Source organism: Hakea prostrata, chromosome 2 (genome assembly GCF_041222555.1).
Source record: "Hakea prostrata isolate BN-2017 chromosome 2, UWA_Hpros_2, whole genome shotgun sequence".
NCBI lineage: Eukaryota > Viridiplantae > Streptophyta > Magnoliopsida > Proteales > Proteaceae > Hakea > Hakea prostrata.
Genome location: NC_142601.1, coordinates 63,610,798 through 63,633,699, shown reverse-complemented (window position 1 = coordinate 63,633,699; position 22,902 = coordinate 63,610,798). Strand labels below are relative to the sequence as shown.

Here is a 22,902-nt window from a genome sequence, read left to right as displayed (position 1 = left end):
CACAGATCTTAATTTGTTAAAACATTGGAAGAAAACAAAAAGGTGGCAAACTATTCAATGTTTTGATATCTAAAAGATTATTTTTTCCCAAGCAATTTTGACAGCATTGGTATACACCATATAAGGTTCGACTGGAACATAACTCTTCCAATATAAATCAGATTTAAGCAACTTGGATTTGTTGGAGAGCTGGTTTGTACCCAGCTACTACAAAAAGTTTCATGTAAAAATAAATTCATTTAAGCAGCCAAACTTCACAGAGAACAAAAAGGTTTATCTAAATTGGGAGTGCTTTAATTTATCAGGGATAAGATCATTTTTTGAGAATAGTATAAATCAAAGGTGAGACTAGGTATATCATGAAGATGACTAATTTCAAGAATGGTATAAACCAGCTATCTGTTTTGATTGTTTCAAACTTCCAATGGCTTGCTTGCTCAGCTCTGTTGTCTTCTCATTCTATGTTGATTTTTCATGACTTTATGTGGCTAAACATTGATTTTTGATGAATTGATGCATGGTTATCAAGGTGACAAGGCGAGGCGAGGTGAGGCAATAGAAGGCAATGAAAGCCAAGGCGACACCAAGTCGCCTTGACTGAAAAATGGGCCTAGGTGACAAGGCTGCTGCCTAGGCGGACGCTTTGACAACCTTGAATTGATGTGGCTTTCTATTGCTTGATATGGCTTGATGTTGATTTTTTATGAGATAAGGGATAATCTTGTAACATACTATAATGTTAAAAAAAATAATATCTGGGAGACGTGGAGCCTTTGCAACTATGATTGCAATGACACTAAAAAAATTAAATGGAGGATTAAAAAGAGAACGGAAACCAGATATCTCTGCTCTACCGGTCATAAATATAAATGGTAATATATGATAACAAAAGCTAGAGAACTTACTTGAGCACGCAGCAACTTAATGTCAGCCTGAGTTTCTTCAGTGTCATATGTTGAGTATAAATGCTTTCCCACATTATCACGTGCATAAGGGAAAAGAACATCTGTAACAAATGATATAGGAGTAGTCGTCCCCTCAATGTCCAGAATAATACTGTGCTGCAGACAGCAGGAGACAAGAAGAAAAATGTAATCCCATATACACATGGCAATGGATAAAGCAATCAAAAATACTCATAAATTTGTCAACTGAAAATTTTAAGGTCAATATCCAGGCTCCCGTCCAGTTAGCTATCAAATCAACAAAACCAATATACAAAAGAATATGAGAGTCTACAACCAGAGATTGCTTCTTTAAAGAAGACCTCTAGAACTTACATGAGATAGCTCCAGAGCATTATTCAAATTCAGTGGACCTCCAAAAGCTCTTTGAATTGGACCATGGCTAGGAGTAGACCAGTCCAAGCCCAATTGATAAAGTTTAATAGCAGCATCAAATAGATAGTGATAACATTCAGCCTGACACAATGACAATCCAATTAGAAGATAACAAAACCAGTTAGCTATCCTTTTTCAGCTTGACAGAAACACAGAGCTAAAAGCAGGGATTATCAGATCAAATTCTTTGACGCAATCTGAAAACTAAGATTTACCTATAAACATCACTCATTTAGTTGTGCTTGTATTTTCAGACATTATAAAGACAACAAACTCCATCCCTAATCCTGCTATATCAGACTCTAATTCTTCATTTTCCTCTTACAAATATTTCCAGCATCTCTTTGATGATCAACCGTTCAGGCAACTCATGATTATGATGTTATACTATCTTCTAATCCAATAGATGCAAGTAAATCTGAAAGTTCCTAAAAATGTGCAAAGAAACTACAGTAGAATTTCATAAGATATCACAAGTTGTATCAATGTGTGTCAGTGTGCAGCTTTATTTTTGTAAAAAACACATCCTTGCCTAGCTATCAAGATTCTTTTCTTATATCATATTTCAGTCACTCTAATAGCCCCAGGTATGAAAGGAAGTAATTAAACTTGGTCATTTAATCCTGTTACATTTACAGGTGTGGCATTTTAGAGCTTCCAAAATCCACCATTTTTGCCATAATCTCTCTTCTGCACCTTCCTCTAGAAAGGCAAAAAACCCTCCAGATTTCTTCACCTTGGGCTGTCACTGCTCCCTAAATCCAAAGGAGGCCTTGGCATCTGTAAGATTTATGACCATAATTATAGTTGGCATGCTCGAGACCTAATTTGGAAATATTCCTCAAAGAATGACTCCATCCAGTTAAACAGGTTTTATTCCTATCTATTTAAACATGACTCCATTTGGACGATCCCCCAACCTGTTGAATCCTTTGAAGTATACTGCAAAATTCTTCTCCTTCATCTCTAGACCCTCCCAGCTACTTCCTACTTGATTGCTGATGGATCCTCTATCTCCCTCAGGCTGGATCCCTATCAACCAAATGGAGCTCCCAATAACTTACCAAGTGCTTCTCTGGTATCCCTAAATCTGCCCACCTCCCTACAATCACCTCCCTAGGGTCTTAGTGCCATTAAAAAATATAAAGGAAAAAAGAAAAACTTTAGTTAAGACAAGGTTTCTTGGCTCCCATCCCCAACAGGCAATTTTAGCACTTCTTCAGCTTGGGACCTCACCAGACACCATGTTCCTCCTGTCCCCTAGTCCAATATTGTCTAGTTTAAAGGCCACAAACACCTGCCAACATATGGAGAACCCTCAACCTTGCCTCCCTGCCCTATTCTACCTCCTTCACAAACATGTCCATGTCTCTCCCTTCCCCTTCTACCCTAGAATGATACTGAGGACATTGACCACTGTTGCAAGTCAAGAATTTAAGTGAGAAGGGTAGTTTTATCAGTTAGTATGCTTTTTTTTTAATTTTAGTCCACATCGGGTACTCTTGTATTCTTTCCCATCATAGCACCTCCACAGCTTCTGCCACCTACCACCACCAAAAAAATCCCTGCAATACCTTTAGAAGAGTCGCAATACTCCAGCAACTCATCTGGGGCCATCAAAATCCCCTTCCCCCCTTCCCTACCAGCTGCGATCTACCCTAGAGGAATCACCAGTCTCTTGTGATACTCTGAGGGTAATTGACCCTCCTTTCTTCTTTCCTTTCACCTGCAGTAGGTCCTAGAGAAGTTGCAATCATCTAGTGACACCTCTAGGCCAACCACCTAGCCTTCCCAACACCAATTGATGGTCCTAGAGCTACCCATTTCTCCAAAAATTACTTCTAGTGCCAGCATTCCTTAGTTTCCATGATCTGAATATCGTCCCTAATTTTTTGTCTTCATCCTTGACCTTTTATCGTGGATTCCCTTCCACGATTTATCCCTAAATTTTTTTTCCCTCATTCTTAATTAAACTTTGTTCCCTTGATGGCTAATCCAATTACCCCCACCTCTTTTGGTACATCTGAGGATCTTCCCGTTTTCACCTATTCCTCGGGATCATGATCTTTCTCCTCTTTAGACGGCCATGGTCAAGCTTAATGGGACCAATTATCTTTGGTGGCCCCGCTCTGTTTCCCTTGCCGTTGGTGCTCATGGTCTGACTGGCCATCTTGATGGAAGTACTACTAAGCCTCATACTCTTGGTCCGCAATATACTAAATGGTATACATATGAGTGTTTTGGTTATAGGATTTCTCCTGAATTCCATTGAACCAATCACAATCATAGCAGAGAGTCATCCCCTTCTTGAAGTTGCCACTGTTTGGAGAATTGCATGAGATACATATTCTAAATGGGTAATGATGCAAAGTGGTTTTAAGATTCGGAGGAAGATTCACCAGTTGCAACAAAATGATTTTACTTATCCCAGTATTACGATACACTTAAGAGTGTATTATCAAACACTGAATTTCTATGAAAACTTACCCCAACCAGTGCTGCTGATGTTGCTGCTCATCAGAATTGGGAAGACAAGCTCCGCATCTATGGTTTTCTAGTAGGCCTAAACATTGAGTATGATCATATTCAGGCACACATTCTTTCCCGAGAGCCCTTTCCTTCTCTTGAGCAAGCCTATGCAATGGTTGATATTGTGGACAGTAAGCGGACAACTATGGGTACATACATAGACTCCTAATAGATCAACATACTTGTTGGTTCTGGTGATTCTAAGCCCCCGATAAAGTGTGAATATTGTGGGAAAAAAAAACCATACAAAAGAGAAGTGTTGGAAGTTGTAAGGATGTCCAGTAAATTTGCATAGAGGATGTAGGAATTAAAGGTGTCAATTGGTAGAGTTTTGGTACGGTATCAACTTTGAATATCAAAACTGAGAACCATACCGTACCAAATTTATATGGTACGGTACGATATTTGCAAAAACGGTGTGGTACAGTTTCGGTATGAAATCACTGCGGGAAAATGGTTTAAACATGGCATACAATGCGGTAAATTTAAGTACCAAAGAACCCATTCCACTTTTATTATTGGTTTATTAAGATCCTATGCTCTAAAGGAAAGTCCTTATTGTCCAAAGTGGCAATAAATGTGCTTATTACCATAGGATCATGAAAGATAGTTCAATGCTTTTGACCTGTATCATCAAATATCTAATCAAGAAGAGCATAATTCAGAATGAGATTTTTATTGGGTCACTGTGGATATGATCTTTTTTTATTATACATAAACGGGGTTAAAAACCCAAATCAATTTAAAGAGAGCTGGTCAAACGATCCACCTGAAGGAACTCCTCTATACCGTGAGGGGGTTCTTGAAAGAAATGTGAAGGAGACTCCAATGTTGTTGTTCTCTTCGCCATCCAATCGGCAACCATATTTGCTTCTCTATTAGTATGAGTAATGATGATGTTTCCATGCAAATCAACCAACTCTCGAATCACCACAATAATCCTTGTCATCCTTCCTTGATTTTGAGCACTCGGCTTCAAACAATCGATTACTTGTGAAGAGTCATACTCCACGTGAACAGGTAGCATATTTCTTTCTACTACATAGCATATGCCTACACAAATAGCATGGAGCTCAGTTTCGAGAACACTTGTCTTGGGGATTCTATGCACAAAACCTCCCATGTACACCCCTTTTGAGCTACGAAAAACCCCTCCAATTTGATTGAAATCTTCTTTACCGGCTGCAGCATCCACATTGCATTTTAGCCACCCTTCCATTGGTCTCTTCCACTTTGCCTTTCTTCTAACACTTTGTGATAATGATTGTGGATTATTATGCTGGGTCCAAGCTGCCTCCACATGTGCGTAGTATTCTTTTATCATTTCCACCCCTCCCCCTTGGTCGAGTGAAGTCTTCTTTATGATTATCACGATTTCTCCAACCCCATAGTAGATATAGTGTGATGCGAATTTGGATGACCATCCTTTCTGTTGTTGTGATAGATTTCCACATATGTTTAGGTAAAACCAATCACGACGATCACAATTGAAGAAATGTTCATGTTGATTCATTGGAATTAATCGTTTCCATACTCCACTTGCATATTGGCAATCTTTAAATACATGTAGACTAGTTTTGGCTTCATGAAGACAAAAGTTATAGAAGGAGTGGCTCATGAGTCCCATTTTCCATTTCCTATCATTAGTTAGCAGCCTGTTCAGACTTAGAACCCACATGAAACAAGAGATTCTTTGCGGCACCTTTAACTTCCAAATGGCCTCCCAATACCTGCTATCAAAAGAAATGTCCACACCAAGACTACTGGAATCTTTAAACACTACATATGCCGATTTTATTGTAAATCATCCATTCTGTGATGGATTCCATAGCCATACATCCTTTCCTTCACCTGTACTTGGCGATGAGCATGCTTCAATTTTAATGCACCAATCAAAAGGTAATATATTTTCGATTTTTTCCTTTCTCCAACCTCCATTTTCATCCACATATGATGATATTTTTTCTTTACTCATTCCACTTGGTATATCATATATAGCTTTTGACTTAAGGTTCTGCCCCACCTCCAACCAATTATCTTCCTAGAAAAATGCTGAAGTTCCATCGCCAACATCAACTTTGTTGTTGCTAAGAACTTTGGGAGCTACAGTACAAATGGCTTTCCAGATGGGAGAATCACTCGGACTAGCTTTGAATTTCTCTTTTCTTTTACTGCTTCCATATTTTGCCTACAAAACAAGATGAATTCCAGATAGTATTATAATTTAAGAAACCCCCAAGCAAGCTTCATCTAGAAAGCTTCATTCACCTTAATGAGATTTCTAAAGCCCAATCCACCTAACTCTTTTGGTTTGCAGATAGTGTCCCACCCAATGAGATGGGATCGCTTTTTGTTTTGAGTATCACCCCATATAAAGCCTCTAGCTGATTTTTCAACATCTTGAAGTATTCCTTTTAGTAAGGGTCTTGACTGCATAGAGTAAATTGGAATAGCCATAATAACTGATTTAGCAAGGGTTATTCTGCCAGCCAAAGAGAGTGAATTAACCTTCCAATTCGACAATCTATTCTTCACTTTAGCTAAAATATGGTGGTAATTTTCCTTCTTAACTGTCCATTTCAGATTTGGATTCCTAGATATTTACCAATTTCTTTTGTTTCAGTGAAATTGCTGACATGGGTGATGTCTCTAGCTTGAGTGTGACTGACATTGCTAGAAAAGAAAATTCTAGTTTTTGAAGAACTGACCTTGTTACCAGAAGCCATACAAAAATTGTTGAGACAATTATTGATTGCTGCTACCTGTTCAATCGTAGCTTCGGCAAAAAGAAGTACATCATCTGCAAACATTAGATGAGAAATGCATGGACCGTTCCTCCCAATTTTGATAGGTTTCCATCGCCCATCACTTACAGCATCCTGTATACAATGTGACAACCTTTCTATACACATCACAAAAATATAGGGTGACAAAGGATTTCCTTGCTGAATGCCCCTAGTGGGGTGAAAAAAATTTGTATCTTCCCCATTCCAAAGAACACCCAACTGTGATGTGGTTATACACTTCATAATCACATAAATCAAACTACTCGGAAGATTGGCCAGTATGAGGGTTTCTTGTATGAAGCTCCACCTAATTCGATCATAAGCTTTCTCAAGATCAATCTTGATGGCCATAGTGAGTTGTTTGTTGGATTTCTTGCACATAGTATGAAATATGTCTTGTGCAGTAATGATATTTTCCTGTAAATGTCTCCCTGGAATGAAGCTGACCTAATTTGAAGATATGAGGCCTAGCATATACTCCTTTAATCTAGCAGTAATAACCTTAGTAATTATTTTCATGTTCACATTACACAGAGAAATTGGCCTGAATTGAGAAATTAACTCAAGTTTGTACACTTTAGGGATGAGGGCTAGATATGTTTCATTCAATTTGGCATCTATTTTTCCTTTAAAAGTCTCTTTCACCATCTTAGTGATTGCTTTCCCTACCACTTTCCAAGATTTTTTGAAGAAGGCAACTTGGAACCCATCAGGACCGGTGCCTTCCATGGACTAAACTGTCTAACCGTCTTGTAGACCTCATCTTCTTCAACCATCTTCCCAAGTGACAATAACCAATCATGATTTAATGTCGGAAAGCAATGAAGGGAGTGAAGTACCTGAGTATTTGATTGCTCCTCGGAAAATAGGTTTTTATAAAATCCAGTGACATGTGTCTGTAGCTCAGCTAGATCGCAAATCCATTCACCTTCATCAGATTTTAGTTCTTCGATCTTATTCCGCCGTCTTCTGATGATGGTTGAAGTGTGAAAATATTTAGTGTTTCTGTCCCCATGTAACATGTGGATATGATCTTTAACACAACAACTTGTAGGTTGAAGTGGAAGAGTGGTTTTACGGTAGGCTTGGAGAATTGGAGTTTAGACACCAACGAATCTCCAATAGCGTGTACTTTAAACGTCAAGGGGCCAATCAGCTTACTTGACTTGAAACACCAAGCAAAAAATATTTAATGTAGACTTTAAACACTAGATGATTCTCTCACAGAGTAGTAAGGCACTTTCTAAGTGCGAAATTACATATGTAGCATCTATTTGACATGATATACGGTTTTATACGATACCACACTGTTTTATGCAAATTCGGTACTGTTTCAGGACATACCACGGTATGGTTCCATCAAAACTGGTACAATACTGAATTTTAAACGGTGCGGTTCGGTATGGTTGAATGGTTTGGGTACACAATTGACACCCTTAGTAGGAATGGAACCAGGGGTAGCAATCTAGCATCTGCAAATTAGGCTATTTCAACCACCGTGAGTACCCAACACCTCTTTCCTCAGATGAGCTCCAACAACTTCGTCTATTCATCAATTGATGTCTAGGCTTCATTTATCCTCTTTGGGATAGATTCCTAGTGTGAATGTTGCCCATGCTGTTACATCCACTATTGATTCCCAACATTCCACAAGTATTTTTGGTTGTCACAATGTCAACTCCATTTATGCCTCCTGGATAATTGACTTTGGAGCAGCCAATTACATGATAAGCTCATCCTCTTTATTTCATACTTATTCACATGTTTCTTTTGCTTAGGATGTTCGAACAGCCGATGGATCTCTATCTCCAATCTCCGAAAAGGGTTTCATTATCTATTTTCCTACACTTACCCTTTCTTTTGTTTTGTACATTCCAAAATTTTCAGCTAACCTTTTGTTTATTAGTAACCTTACACATGATATGAACGGCAAAATAATTTTATTTCCTTCTCATTATGTTTTTCAGGACTTGGAAATGGGGCGTACAATTGGCAGTGGTATACAAAAAAGGGGCTTTATTTATTGGATGGGTCTCCATCAGCTTTTTCTACAACATCTACATTGTCCTCTCCTGCATTAGTGGCATATTCGGCTTAAGCCACATTCCTTTATCAATTTTGCCTACATTATTTCCTGACTAGGTTAAACGATGTGATTTGAATGATTTTCATTGTGATGCTTGCATTTTGGCCAAACAAATAGACATATTTATCTTATTTCTAATAATTGTAGTAATATTCTTTTTTCTGTTATTCATTCTGAAGTATGGGGTTCCTCTCAGATTGTGTCTATTTCTGATCATCGATGGTTTATTTCTTTTATTTACTGTTGCACAAAAACCACATAGGTGTATCTTCTTCACCAAAAAAGTGATGTATTTTCTAGCTTTTAGAATTTCCATAATATGGTTAGGACTCCGTTTAAAACTATTGTAAAAGCCCTACGAATTGATAACAAGACTGAATATACAGGTGGGGCTTTTCCCTCTTATCTTAATGATCATGGGATTGTACATCAAGCTAGTTGTGTGGATATCCCTCCAAAAAATGGGGTGGTTGAGTGCAAGAATATACATGTTCTTGAGGTAGCACGATCCCTTATGTTCACCATGCACGTGCCTCCTCGTTTTTTGAGTGATGCAGTTCAAATCGCCAACTATCTAATTAATAGGATGTCTTCCCGAGTCTTAGATCAGCGCTGTCCTCTTGAGGTTCTTTTAGGGACAACCAACTTTATAGTTCCCCCTAAAGTCTTTGGGTGCGTTGCTTTTGTTCGCAACCATCATTGTAATGGTATGTTAGATCCCCGTGGGTTACAATGTATATTCTTGGGTTATCCTCCTATTCAAAAGGGGTATAAGTGTTACCATCCCGAGTTTTGTTGTTTTTTTGGTATCTATGGATGTTTTTCAAGAACATGCTCCTTTCTTTTCCCCTACTCTTCTTCAGGGGGAGAGTATAAGTGAAAAAGCTCCAGTGTTCCTTGAGATTCCTCCTGAAGTTTCTACTTTTGAGTCTCCTTTGGCAGATTCTCCTTTGGAAGATGGAGGGACTAAATAGGAATAACTGATGCATGATGTGTAGGGGGAGACTAGACCTCTGAAGGCCTACCAAAGGAAGCAAAAAATACCCCCTTTTGAGCCATGCCAGTTAGAAGCACTAGCTCTTAATCCTAAAGAATCCGCTCCTCCTGATAAGTCTTGTCTTTGACCTTGTTCTACCTATTGCTTTGAGAAAGTAGCCACGTACTTGCACTAAACATCCTATTTCCAATCATGTCTCATATTAGTCCCTATCCCCAAAATTTTAGAGCTTTATTTCCTCTTTGTCCTCTACCTCTACTCCTAACTCATGGTAGGAGGCAATATCTCACTTAAACTAGAAGAAAGTCACGGACGAGGAAATACAAGCCCTAGAAAAAAATGTGGGACTTGGTGTCTTTGCATGCAAGAAAGCCAATTGTTGGGTGCTAGTGGGTGTTCCTCATAAAACACAAAGTAGATGGAACCATAGAAAAATATAAGCCAACCAAAGGCTTCACTCAAACCTATGGCATTGACTACCAAGAGACGTTTGCCTCTGTTGCCAAGATGAACATAGTTCAAGCTATTCTCTCATCTGCAATGAATCAAGGGTGAAATCTTCAGCAATTGGATGCAAAGAATGCTTTCCCACATGGAGAGCTTCAAGAGGAAGTGTGTATGGATGTGCCTCCAGGCTATTCTAGTCCTGAGAGACATAGGAAAATGTGCAAATTAAGAAGAGCCTTGTATGGACTAAAGCAGTCCCTAGGGCATGGTGTGGAAGATTTCATAAGGCTATGATCTTCTACGGCTACAGGCAGAGTTATGAAGACCAAACTCTATTTATTACGCGGAATGGTTCTCATGCTACAATACTTCTGGTGTATGTGGATGATACTATCATCACAGGAAGTAGTGAGGAGGTAATTACAGCTTTGAAGACTTTCTTGAGGACAAAATTTGAGTTAAAAGACATCGGTAAACTCAGATATTTTCTCAGGTTAGAGCTAGCATACTCAACTAATGGAGTCTCTCTCTCTCAGAGGAAATACACTCAGGACCTACTAGAAGAGACAAGGATGTTAGGATGTAGATCTATTGAGACCCCAATGGAGCCCAATCATTACTTGAAGCTGAAGGCAAAGGAAGGAGAATTGGTTGATAAGACTAGATATCAGAAACTGGTTGGGAAGTTGAGCTATCTGACACGCATTAGGCTGAATATCACTTTTGCAGTCAACTTGGTCAGTTAAGGTGTGTTTGGTACCGGTCTTTTTTGAGGATGACGTTCTTCGCGAGAATTGTTTTCTAATGTTTTTATCAAAGAACGGTGGTCTAAGCAAAATTTTGACCGTTTGGTAAAATCTTTGTTAAGAACATTTAAGATGATGGAGATTTAAAAAAAAAAAAAATCTTATAAGGGCGGGAAGGAATTAGAAGTTGCATGTGAATGAAATTTGGGTTGAATGTCCCTCTTTAACTTAATTTTGACATGCTTTTTGTTTTTGAAAATGACAAAACAAGTCAAAGTTGTTTTCGAAAAGCCTTCTCAGACAAGAAAATTGGACCGGTTCATTCCCTAAAAACAAAAGAACAACCCATTTAACCAAAAGCTTTTTGGCGTTCTGAGAACGGAAGAACGTCAAAAAATTGTTCCTTGGCTCGTTGCCAAACGCACCCTTAATGCATGCACGATCCTTACTCTTCACATCTTGATGCAATGTATCGCATCTTGAGGTACATGAAGGCACCCCCAAGAAAAGGCGTCTTAATTTCTCTTCCCATTGGCATCTTAGAGTTTTTTTTTTGGATGAATAAATAATCAATTAAAGATGAAAACCAAAATACAAAGAAGGATCCCAAGAGGCAGGATCAAATAGGGGGATGAAGTTGGGAGTTGAGCCCCCAGGAAACAACAATGAGCTTGGTCCTTGGGGTATCAACAACCGGGGGGGAGGGACTAGCAGAAATCTTAGAGGAAACATCAAAGTAAATAACCTTCCAAATAGTATCAATAGAGCGGGATTTAGAAGTCCAGCGCCGGAGATATCGCTCCCACCAAAGATGGTGGACTGTGGCACCAAAGACAAGCCTGCCAACGCGGTCACATAAAGAGGTACCTGAAAAGTCACTCAATACCCAAGACCAGTCCCGGTTAAACCCAAAGGAACGACGAGAGCCGCGCCAAATGAAGTTAAGGGTTTTTCTCAAAAGAGAACTAGAGAAAGGGCAAGAAAAGAACAAATGCTTAGTGTCCTCGGTACCATTCCAACGAAGGATACAATTTGGTTTCACAAGGATGTGGTGGGACAAGAGGAAAGACGGGTTGGAAGGGTTGTGTTTAGGGCTCTCCAAAGGGTAAGTGAATGGCGGGGAATGTGACCTTTGAACCAAACCAAGGGGCGCCAGGGAGGGGGAGGGGAGGGGTTGCGAACCAGGTTCCAAGTTGAACAAGTGGTAAATGATTTGGTGGTGGAGGGAAGCCAAGGGACCCAGGAACCACTAGAGATGAAGTGGGAGAGGGGGTAGTTTGGGAATGCAGGTCTCATAAGCAGTGGGGGGGTGAAAAGGTTAAGAAGAATCCCCATCGGATGCCATGGATCAAGCCAGAAGGAAGTGGAGGAACCAAAAGAGATATGGATGGTAATGGCAAGAAGAGCACGAGATCTAAGAAAAAGTTTCCTCCAGATCCAGGAAGGATTAGGAGGGATAGGGGTAGTCAAGAAAGAGTTAGATTTTAGAAGGTAAGAGTGGACCCATTTGACCCAGATGGAGTCGTGATTTGTGACAATTTTCCAGATGAGTTTAAGTAAAGCAGCGGAATTGACTTCTTGGATTCTACGGATTCCAAGGCCCCCATCAGATTTGGGCCGACATATGTTGGACCAACTGACGAGGCAGAGGAATCGCGTAGATTCCTGGCCCTTCCAAAGAAAAGCACAGAATAAAGATTCCGTCACCGACGAGATGGCCTTTGGGGATCGGGAAAATGCCGCACCAATAAAGGTAGGAAGATTCGAGCATAGATCGAATGAGTTCCACCCAACCCGCGAAAGAGAGAAGCCGGCTTTTCCAGAGTTGGAGACTCTTGCGGATATGATCCAACATGGGGGAACAATGATGGCGAGAGAGCCTACCCGGGATAAGAGGGAGACCAAGGTAGACAACCGGGAAGGAGCCAGGCTTGAAACCAGAAAGGTTTAGGAGATTAGAACGCAGTGGCTCAGACACTCCAGAAAGGAAGAGAGTAGATTGGTCAAGATTGACCCTAAGGTCAGAGATGGATTCAAAAAAGGAAAAGGCAAAGATGATAAAGGAGATGGAGCTGTGATCAGCTTTGGCAAAAATCATGAGATCATCAGCAAAGGCCAAATGGGTGAGATTGAGAGCTTTACATTTAGGGATTGGAGAAATCAGGAGCTGATCCGTCTTGGCTTGAAGGATACGAGAGAGCACGTCCAAAGCCAGAGAGAAGAGGTAAGGGGATGGGGCAACCTTGGCGAATACCGACACGGGAGGGAAAGAAGCCCGCCGGGGAGCCATTGGTTAAAACGGAGAAGAAGGGAGTGGAGATGCAGATGTCAATCCAATGGATGAAGGAAGGAGGAAATCCCATCGCAGAGAAAACATCACTAATAAAATCCCAGCGGATGGAGTCGAAAGCTTTGTGGAGATCAACTTCGAGGAGAGCTGCAGGGGAGTCAGAGGATCTTTCAAACCCCTTGACAATTTCTGCACAAAGGAGAATATTATCCGCAATACTTCGACCCGAGATGAAGGCAATTTGGTTTTCACTAACCAGGTTTGGCATAACCTTTTTTAGCCGATTCGCAAAGATTTTGGAGATGAGTTTATAGAGGAGATTGCAAAGAGAAATGGGGCGAAAATTAGAGACAAAAGAGGCCCCCGCCTTCTAGGGATAAGACAGAGGAAAGTTTGATTGATAAAAGAGAGTTGGGAAGGATTGAGAAAGAAATTGCAGACAACATGGATAAGATTAACCTCAATGAGGTCCCAAGCACAAGAGAAGAAGCCCATACTGAATCCATCCGGGCTGGGGGTCGGTTAGATTTGTGGGAGCAAATGGCTTGAATGATCTCATCATGGGAAGGAATAGAGAAAAAGAGGGGAGAGATTGGGGGTTTACAAATTTGTTGAGAAGACTAGGGGGAAAGAGGGGGGCAAGGCGGAAGAGAAGAAGGAGAGAGGAGATTTGAGAAGTAAAAGACCACCTCAGCTTTGATTCCTTGGGGGGTCATAAATCCAGGAGCTTGTGCTAGATTGGCATCTTAGAGTTGAAGCATATACGTATGCAAATTGGGCAGGATGTCCAGATGATAGGAGATCTACATCTGGTTATTGTGCTTATGTGGGGCTAACGTCATGGAGGAGCGAAAAACAAGCTGGAGTTGCACCGTCTAATGCTGAAGCACAGTTTTAAGGCTTTGGCTCAAGGCATTTGTGAGGTAATATGTTGAAGGGTCTTCTTTAGGAGCTTGGGACAAATCTAGAAGAACCTATACAACTGTACTCCGACAACAAATCAACAATCAATATAGCTCATAATCCAATTCAGCATGACAGGACTAAACATGTAGAGATTGACAGGCATTTTATTAAGAAGAAGGTTGAGTTTGGGCTGATACAGATTTTCTTTGTCACATCTGTTAATCAGCATGCTGATGTGTTCACAAAGAGTTTGAGTGTTAAGTTGTTCAGTAGCATTATTAGCAAGTTGGGCATGATAGACATCTATGCACCAACTTGAGGGGGAGTGTCGTAAGTCAAAAATTTTAGTGAGAAGGGTGGTTTTATCAATTAATACGCTTTAATTATTTTAGTCCCACATAGGGTACTCTTGTATTCTTTCTTTCACATTATTATTATAAATAAAGGCCTGCTAAGTCACACTAGCATAAGATAGGGGTTTATTCATTATTCCAACAACCACCTATTTTTCTCTTGCCTCCTCGCCTAGAGGATCTGAAACAGTGCTTTAGCCTCCATTTTGGCCCCTTGCAAGAGCCTCTTACCTTTCCTAGGTAGTGGTTTTCACCAAATAGGGCCTTCTTAGGTTGGATGATATGCAATCCTGTTGGCAAGCTAGTATCCGATGTTGCTATTTCTTATATCTAAATGTGGCAAATCTTAGAAGATGGACATCCAAATCTCGCACCATTGTCATCATTTGGAAAGCCATCTTCTTTGACTTCCTTTTTTTTTTCCCGTAGAAATCTTCTTTGACTTTCCTCCAAGCTCCACCAGCCCTCTCCCTGAGATTCTTTGATGATCAAGGAAAACTGGAATTTAGACGTTTTTCTTCATAGCCCTTAGTGCTCGCCTTCCTAAGGCTATGCCTAGTTCCAACTTCCACCCCCCCCCCCAATTTTTTTTTCTTTCTCTTTCTCCTCTTTAGAGCTTTGGTAATAGATTTTTCTTTATTCACCGAAAAAAACTTAATGAGATTCAAGCCTCGATCCCCTTACAAAATATTCCACCACTTAAAATACATTAAATAATTGAATATATTGGTATGGTTTAGCCAGCCAAGACTCTCATGTCCTAATTTTTCTAACTTTCTTATTAAGTTTAGCAAATTCAGGTTTAATTTCATTGATGAGAAAAATAATGGCTGTTAACAAGATCGGTAATGTATGGTCCAATTTGACCCATTTTACGACACACGTAACCACATACTTCTTTGAAGTCACAAGTCTATACTCTATAGCTAATTTCCCTACTTTTCTACAACTTCACTTATAAATCCTTTTCATGAATGTAATCATGCTTGCTTACCATTCTTTTTGAGTTGAGTAAGAATTTCAAATTTCAGAGTCTTTTATCCTAAAGAAATTTTCACTGAATCAACTTTCTTATTTTGGGAAAAAGAACCACACTTTTCCCAGATTTCCATAACTTCAGGAAAATTACCAATAACCAAATTTTTTACCTTAGTCTTCAGGATAAGGAATATCTTCAAAAACCAGAGGGAAAAAATTGATCATCTAGAGCTAACAAAATAAACCTGAACTAGAAATAACAATGCATCTGTGGAGCAGTTTGAAGAGCATATTTTTGCCTTATGGAATGGGAAACCTGGTAAGGCTGAAATCTGATAAGCATATGCTTTACGTGATGGATATGATAATTGTATTAACTAAGTGAAATAGCTCGAATGCAACAACATGCTCAGTCCTTTGGAGATCACTCATGTCAATAAGGAATATTTGACATTCTGCTTCTCAAATAAACTGCTCATTCTCTAAGTTAATCTCATAAAACTATCAAATACAGAAATACCTGGTCATTTATTACCAAAAAAAAGATAACTGAAGGATTTTAACTTAATGTCACAAACTTATATTGTCCATAATGACAAAATTTTTAATCAAAAAATACAAAAGTAAAATACAAACCTGAGTTTTAGCTCTGATCCATGAGTCTCCCCACACATAAATTCCATGGTTACGAACAAGAACAGCAGTAGATTTTGGGTAAGCTTGAACCTGCATGTTTAAGTTCAATAAGCATCTGTACAATGTAAAAAGCATTGGATTCATCACCTAGTGTAGAGGGATACCATCTACTTTGACAGTGAGGAAAATTGACATGTAAATTCCAATGAAAGGCTATTCACAAGAGAATCATTTTCTGGACAACACCCTTGAGCTAAAGCAGAGAGTATAAGTAACAAATGATGATGCTAAAATTCATTACATTAAAAGCTAGCGGGTGAGAGAGTAAGAATGGCAAGAATAATTAAGGATCCACCCTCTGTGTGTATGTGACTGCTATAGCCTGATTCTGCTAATAATTGAGAAGCAACTCACGTATACTTTGGGCAGCACTAATTTATGTTTCTACCCTATTTCTGCATTTGCAAACTCTATTTTCAGCAGAAAGAAAGTGCTATGACAGATTTAACTTGTTGAGAGTTGATCCAGCCACTAAGAACAGGAACCCACAAGATAAAGCCAATGGATCCATGTGAGTGAATGGATTGTAATCATATGCTATGATGTCATAGTCATAACACCCCTTATCTTATCAGAGAGAACCAGATGCAGACTTATCATAGAAAGAAGAGGAAGAAAAGATTTTTCCTGCAGTTTGGTTTGGTTCACCTGGTTTCGACAAAGGTTGCAATTTAAGATTGATGAAGTTAGACTCAAATTTAAAGTCCCTATGGATTATATGGGTCATAGCCAAGCACTTTTAGGCTTTGCATTGTAAAGGCCCAACATGCAGAATTTGAGTACACTATGAGATAGGGCTATACTCTATCTATATATATATATATATATATATATATATATATATATATATATATATATATATATATATATATATATATATATATACACCTTATGTATATAGACCCCTATCCATAAAATGGTATCAGAGCAGTTTCGTTTCTTGTGGAACTGTGTAATAATTTCTTCATATCTTGATAAGCTATATCTTCTTATGGAGATAATTCGTGATATTTTTAATGAGTATTGTAGATATATTATCTATGATAATTCATCAGATTTGCATATTTTACCTTTGCATGTTAAAGATATCATTTATGAAAAGCTATATCTTCTTATGGAGATATTTATCTAGATTTTGATAAAATTATAGATAAATATACAGAAAACTTTACTTAAAGTTTACCTATTCCAAATGCCCATATGCAAAGATTTTACCAAAAACATTCTAATATCTTTAATGTCTGAATTAAAGAAATTGGAATATCTTGGTCTTGAGATAACTGGTGTAAAGATTACCTTTTTAGATAAATATAAGGTTACATGTCATTTCCGTTCTATGCAATTTAGACATAAATTGCATAGTAACAAGTATGAAGATATTCCAGATCATATAAACTATTTGATTGATCTTTTGATAAGTTTATCAGGTTAATTCCTCCAGAATCAAGATATCACAGCTTGAAAGAGAAAAACATGATGCTTTGGCATGTCTTCTCAAGGCAAAAGATTTACTTTAGATGAATGGAGCTCAGATCCACAAAGCATTCGAAGAAAAGAACCGTAAAGCCCAAGATCCAGCCCAGCAATTTGTCCAGGCTCAGCTACAAGGATATTCAAAGATGGAAGCATATGTCAAATCGATTGATACTATGCTCGAAGATATGAAGAAGATGATGGACCCTCCCCAACTGACCAATGAATGCCATACAATTTCAAGTAAGATTGGAGCTTCCTAGAAGAAAGCCTCCAAAATCAAAACTTAAGAAAGTAGTACATCCACTTAAAAGATATTTGGCAAAAACTAAGAATAAGATAAACAATAAATTTGTTGTCCGAGAAAGTTGTGGGAGCACTTCTCTTCTCTCTAAAGTCAGTGAAGATGCTACACAAAGATTGGTGTCTCTTCTAGAAGAAGATGACATCACCAGATATTTCAGGGAATAATTTCCAGGATAACGTCGGTGCATACTGTATACTGCATGATGTGACCTGATTCTTATCACTAAGGATTAGATAAGAATTCTCGACGCACTCTTGACGTGTCACCTTTGTGATGGCGACATAAAGGATGTAAATTTGAATTAAACTTTTATGTGATTTTAATTTGCATCTGTATTTAGGTTTGCTTTTGATCGTCTATATAAACGAGCCTTTGTTTGTGTTATAGTAGAATTATATAAAATTATATTCGGTCATTCTAACTATAACACAAACAAAGGCTTGTTTATATAGACGAGCAAAAGCAAACATAAATACATATGCAAATTAAAGTCATATAAAAGTTTAATTCAAATTTACATCCTGTGGCTAACAGGCTCCTACCTAAATCTTGTTTCCTTTATGTCGCCATCACAAAGGTGACACGTCAAGAGTGCGTCGAGAGTTCTTATCTAATCCTTAGTGATAAGGATCAGATCAAATCATGCAGTATACAGTATGCACCGACGTTATTCTGGAAATTATTCCTTGAAATATCTGGTGATGTCATCTTCTTCTAGAAGAGACACCAATCTTTGTGTAGCATCTTCATTGACTTTAGAGAGAAGAGAAGTGCTCCCACATCTTTCTCGGACAACAAATTTATTGTTTATCTTCTTCTTAGTTTTTGCCAAATATCTTTTAAGTGGATGTACTACTTTCTTCAGTTATGATTTTGGAGGCTTTCTTCTAGGAAGCTCCAATCTTACTTGAAATTGTATGGCATTCATTGGTCAGTTGGGGAGGGTCCATCATCTTCTTCATATCTTCGAGCATAGTATCAATCGATTTGACATATGCTTCCATTTTCGAATATCCTTGTAGCTGAGCCTGGACAAATTGCTGGGCTGGATCTTGGGCTTTACGGTTCTTTTCTTCGAATGCTTTGTGGATCTGAGCTTCATTCATCTAAAGTAAATCTTTTGCCTTGAGAAGACATGCCAAAGCATCATGTTTTTCTCTTTCAAGCTGTGATATCTTGATTCTGGAGGAATTAACCTCTTCAACTAATCTGGAACAATGCGCTCTACTCGTGGAGAGACCCTGGACTAAGTCGTGCATCTCCATTTTTGTAACAGAACATTCATCACAAGCGACAAGTGCTCCCTTAAAATCTTTCTAATCTGATTTTTCAATTTTGGGATTTTTGTAAAAATTAATTTCAACTGTTCTACGGGCACAGTCAAAAGCCTGTCTCAAATCTGTAAATCCTTGGTATAAAGGATTCTTAAAATCTTTAATACACATAGCAACATCTAACCATGATGTATAAAGTATAAACACCAAGTAATTTCTCTTATATAACCACATAATAGCGGTATCTTGAGGATGATCTGGATTGGGACATATTCATCTGGTAGCATAAGCTATTCATTGTCGTAGCAAAATAATATCTTTTATTTTTATTAGCTGGGTTTTGGATCACCTGATGGTGTGATACCCAGAGATTGTTTAAAACAACTTTATCTTCTTGACCAACTTCAAGTAAGTTCTTGAATTGGAATCTAGGATCGACGGTAAACAAATAATTCTGCCCAAATCGACATCTTCTTGGAACATGTTTCTCCTTTAGGTTACGAGAGCTAATCTTTAGTGGTTTGTCCCACTGTATCTTTTATTGCTTCTTCAAGCAGCTTTTCTTTCGTCTTTGGAGACGAATCTTTGTTCTGAGCTGGATCAGCCATCTAAATCACAATCAAAGTGATAATCAGGATCACATAATAAAACCTGTTCTTCAACTGCAATATTTTGAGAACATGTTATTCTGGATAAATAATCTGCAATAAAATTGTCAGTTCCTTTGACATGTTCAAATTTTATATTGACTCCTTTGTTAACTACTATATCTCGAAAGACAAGCCATCTTCTTTGAGAAATCTTGTTTTCATTTAAATTTTTATAGAATTTGACTATGGCTTCGCAATCAGTGCGAACTAGAAACTTCTTATTTTGTAGAAAGAACTCAAAAGCTTCAAGTCCTTTAATTACTGATTCTACTTCAAAATCTATTGCAGCAAGGTGCATATCTACATAGAACTTCAGTATTCTTGGCCGAATACTCATTAGGTCTAATTTTAAGGATTGCTCCCCGTCCATCTTGAGATCCATCAGTTTCAAGTTTCAACAATATGAAACCCATCTTCTTTAGGATATCCCATTGGTTGTACTTTGGAGATCAGTTCTTTTATCTTTTTAACTAGAGCAATATCTTGCTGGTTAAATCTTTTTTCTCCTTTTTGTGAGGTTTTCGTATAGAGTGGTCCAAGCATCTTTCCAAGATCTCTAATGAAATCTCTGGCTTGGTTAACTAATCCAATGAAAGATCTTATTTGGGTAACTCCTTCAAGTTTATCTGGAAAATCAAGGGCTTTTCTGGCAATATGGTCTTGTAAGGATACTAATTCTTTGCCTAAATTTAAGCCTAAAAATTTGATTTCATCTTTTCCTATTTCCATTTTCTTTTTGAAAATAACTAAACCATGGTCTTTAAATAATCTGAATACAACCAACAAATGTTGAAAGTGATATTTCTCATTCTGGGAATATACCATAATGTCATCTATGTAAACAACTACAAATTTTCTATAAGGTAGGAAAATTTGGTCCATTCTACGCTGAAATATCAAAGGGGCATTTTTCAGGCCAAATGGCATAACTAACCGCTTATAATGTCCTCTACTTGTGACAAAAGTTGTCCATGGAATGGAATCTTTATGTACCATTATCTGATGAAAACCTGACTTTAAATCAAACTTACTAAAAATTTTGGCTTTATCAATATGTGCTATAAGAAAATCTCTTATAGGAATATTATAAGCATCATCAATTGTGTTATCATTAAGACGCTTATAGTTTATCACCATTCTGCTTTTACCTCTTTTCTTTTCAGATTCTTTATTAACAATAAAAGCAGCTAATATATGGGGACTATCAGAATTTCTGATTAATCCAAGCTTTAAGAGTTCATTAATATGTAAGTCAAACTCTTCATCATCTTTAGTGTTATATTTAGGAGTACCTGTAACAATCCTAAGATCTGAGGTTTTTTATTTCAAGTTTAATATAAGGCTTATCTTTATCCCAATGTTCAAGGGGATTTATATCTTGAATAACCTTTGCCTTTTCAAGTTTTCCTACAATCTGTTTTATCTGGTTTATCAATTGAAATGTTTAATCTTCTAAAATCTACATAATTTGAATCAACTTGGTAACATGATTCATTTTCATATTCTTCAAAATCTAACATGAGGTAGTTTTCAGAGACATCTGTATCTTTGGAACATTTTGAAATTTTACAAGATCCAGGGATCCTGCATTTACAATCTTTCGGCAAAACTTTATTATCCTTCACCATGTTTTGCTCGGAACTCTGATGGGAAGGTAGAGTGGGTATAATCACACTCGGTCTACTAAGCTGAACACAATGTTTATTGATGGTTAAAGCACCATCCATTACTAAAATAAAACTAAGGCCAATCAGTAAATCCCATGGCGAATCTCTAATAAGTATAGTTCCTAATTGTAACCATCGATTTTGGCCACAGTTAGTTTGGAAACTAATAAGAGGATTTTTTAGCTTTTTAGTAACTGAATAGCCTATATTATCTATTCCTCTAGTAACTATTGGAGTAATTTCAACTAACTCAGATGGATCAGTAAACCATTTAGTGTTAATGGTAGATACTAAGCATCTTGTATCTATAATTCCTTTAAGGTTATGGACTTTGTTTCTTACTCGTAAGTGGCAAGCAACCTCAAGTTCTTTTAGGTCTGGTTTCAGTTGACATAACTGAACTTGGCCTGTTTTAGCTATTCCAACTTCCGGCTTAGAAGTAGTTGGGATGTTTGTATTGGTGGATCCGAATCCTCCTTTTCTCTGTATATCTGGGCCAGGTTCATAATTTGGGATAATAATGAACTGGGCAATCTTTTCTCCTATGGTAATCGGTCTGTCTTGATCTGAATGATTAAAGAAAAATATTTTAATTGGATCATTAAAATCTGCATCAATAACTCCTCCAATAATAGCAATTCCTTGGCTAGCAAAGGAAGATCTTTCTTTAATCAATATTCCAAATCTTGGGTTAATCTGGAATGTTACATAGGTATCTACTTGAGTCATTGATCTAGCGGCTAAGATATAGTCAACAGGGCTGAAAACGCCATATCCTAGACTATACCTAATTGATTTTTTGGGTAGCATTGCTATTTCAGAAAACCATCTAACATCTAGATTTATGTCAATATCCTTAGTTTTTGCATTAAGGATATCAATATGGTCTTGTAAAAGTTCAATCTTAGTAGAATCTCTTTTAGTTTCTAGTTTTATAATTCGAACATTTTTTCTCTTTGTTCAACAAGTATTACAAAATTATCTAGACACTTATTGCATCTTTTTTCCAAGCAAGTCCTGCATTGGTATTTGACATCTAATCCTGGATATAATTTACATCCCACACATCTAATATGGAAACTTCCTGCCCTATGTTTCCAAGTATGCTTATCCTTTTCATAGCTTGATTTCATCATAGCAATATTTACTAATTGATGAAATAAATCTGGCAAATCTTCTTCACAAGGACTTTCCGTATCTTCACAAGGTACATTTATTGAGACAATACTATATACTGACTCATTATCCGACATTTCCTTGTCTACAACAATTAAACATTCATTGGTATTTTCTACCACTACTGCTCTTTGGTGGAACTATTGACTAGTTTAGGACAGTCCTTAACTAGGTGATCTAAGGATTCACAATTATAACAAG

The 22,902-nt window shown here is 37.8% G+C and overlaps 1 protein-coding gene across 2 annotated transcripts in view; it reads right to left on the bottom strand.

The window, feature by feature from the left end:
• The window catches only part of LOC149025629 (haloacid dehalogenase-like hydrolase family protein), a 46,770-nt gene that overhangs the window by 4,771 nt on the left and 19,097 nt on the right, over nucleotides 1–22,902 (bottom strand). For both annotated transcript variants that reach the window (XM_089145832.1, XM_089145831.1), the window contains 3 exons: nucleotides 16,095–16,184; nucleotides 1,281–1,421; nucleotides 906–1,061 (listed from right to left, as the gene is read on the bottom strand). In XM_089145832.1, the coding sequence (XP_089001958.1) occupies nucleotides 906–1,061; nucleotides 1,281–1,421; nucleotides 16,095–16,184 (387 nt within the window). The remainder of the gene's footprint in view (nucleotides 1–905; nucleotides 1,062–1,280; nucleotides 1,422–16,094; nucleotides 16,185–22,902) is intronic.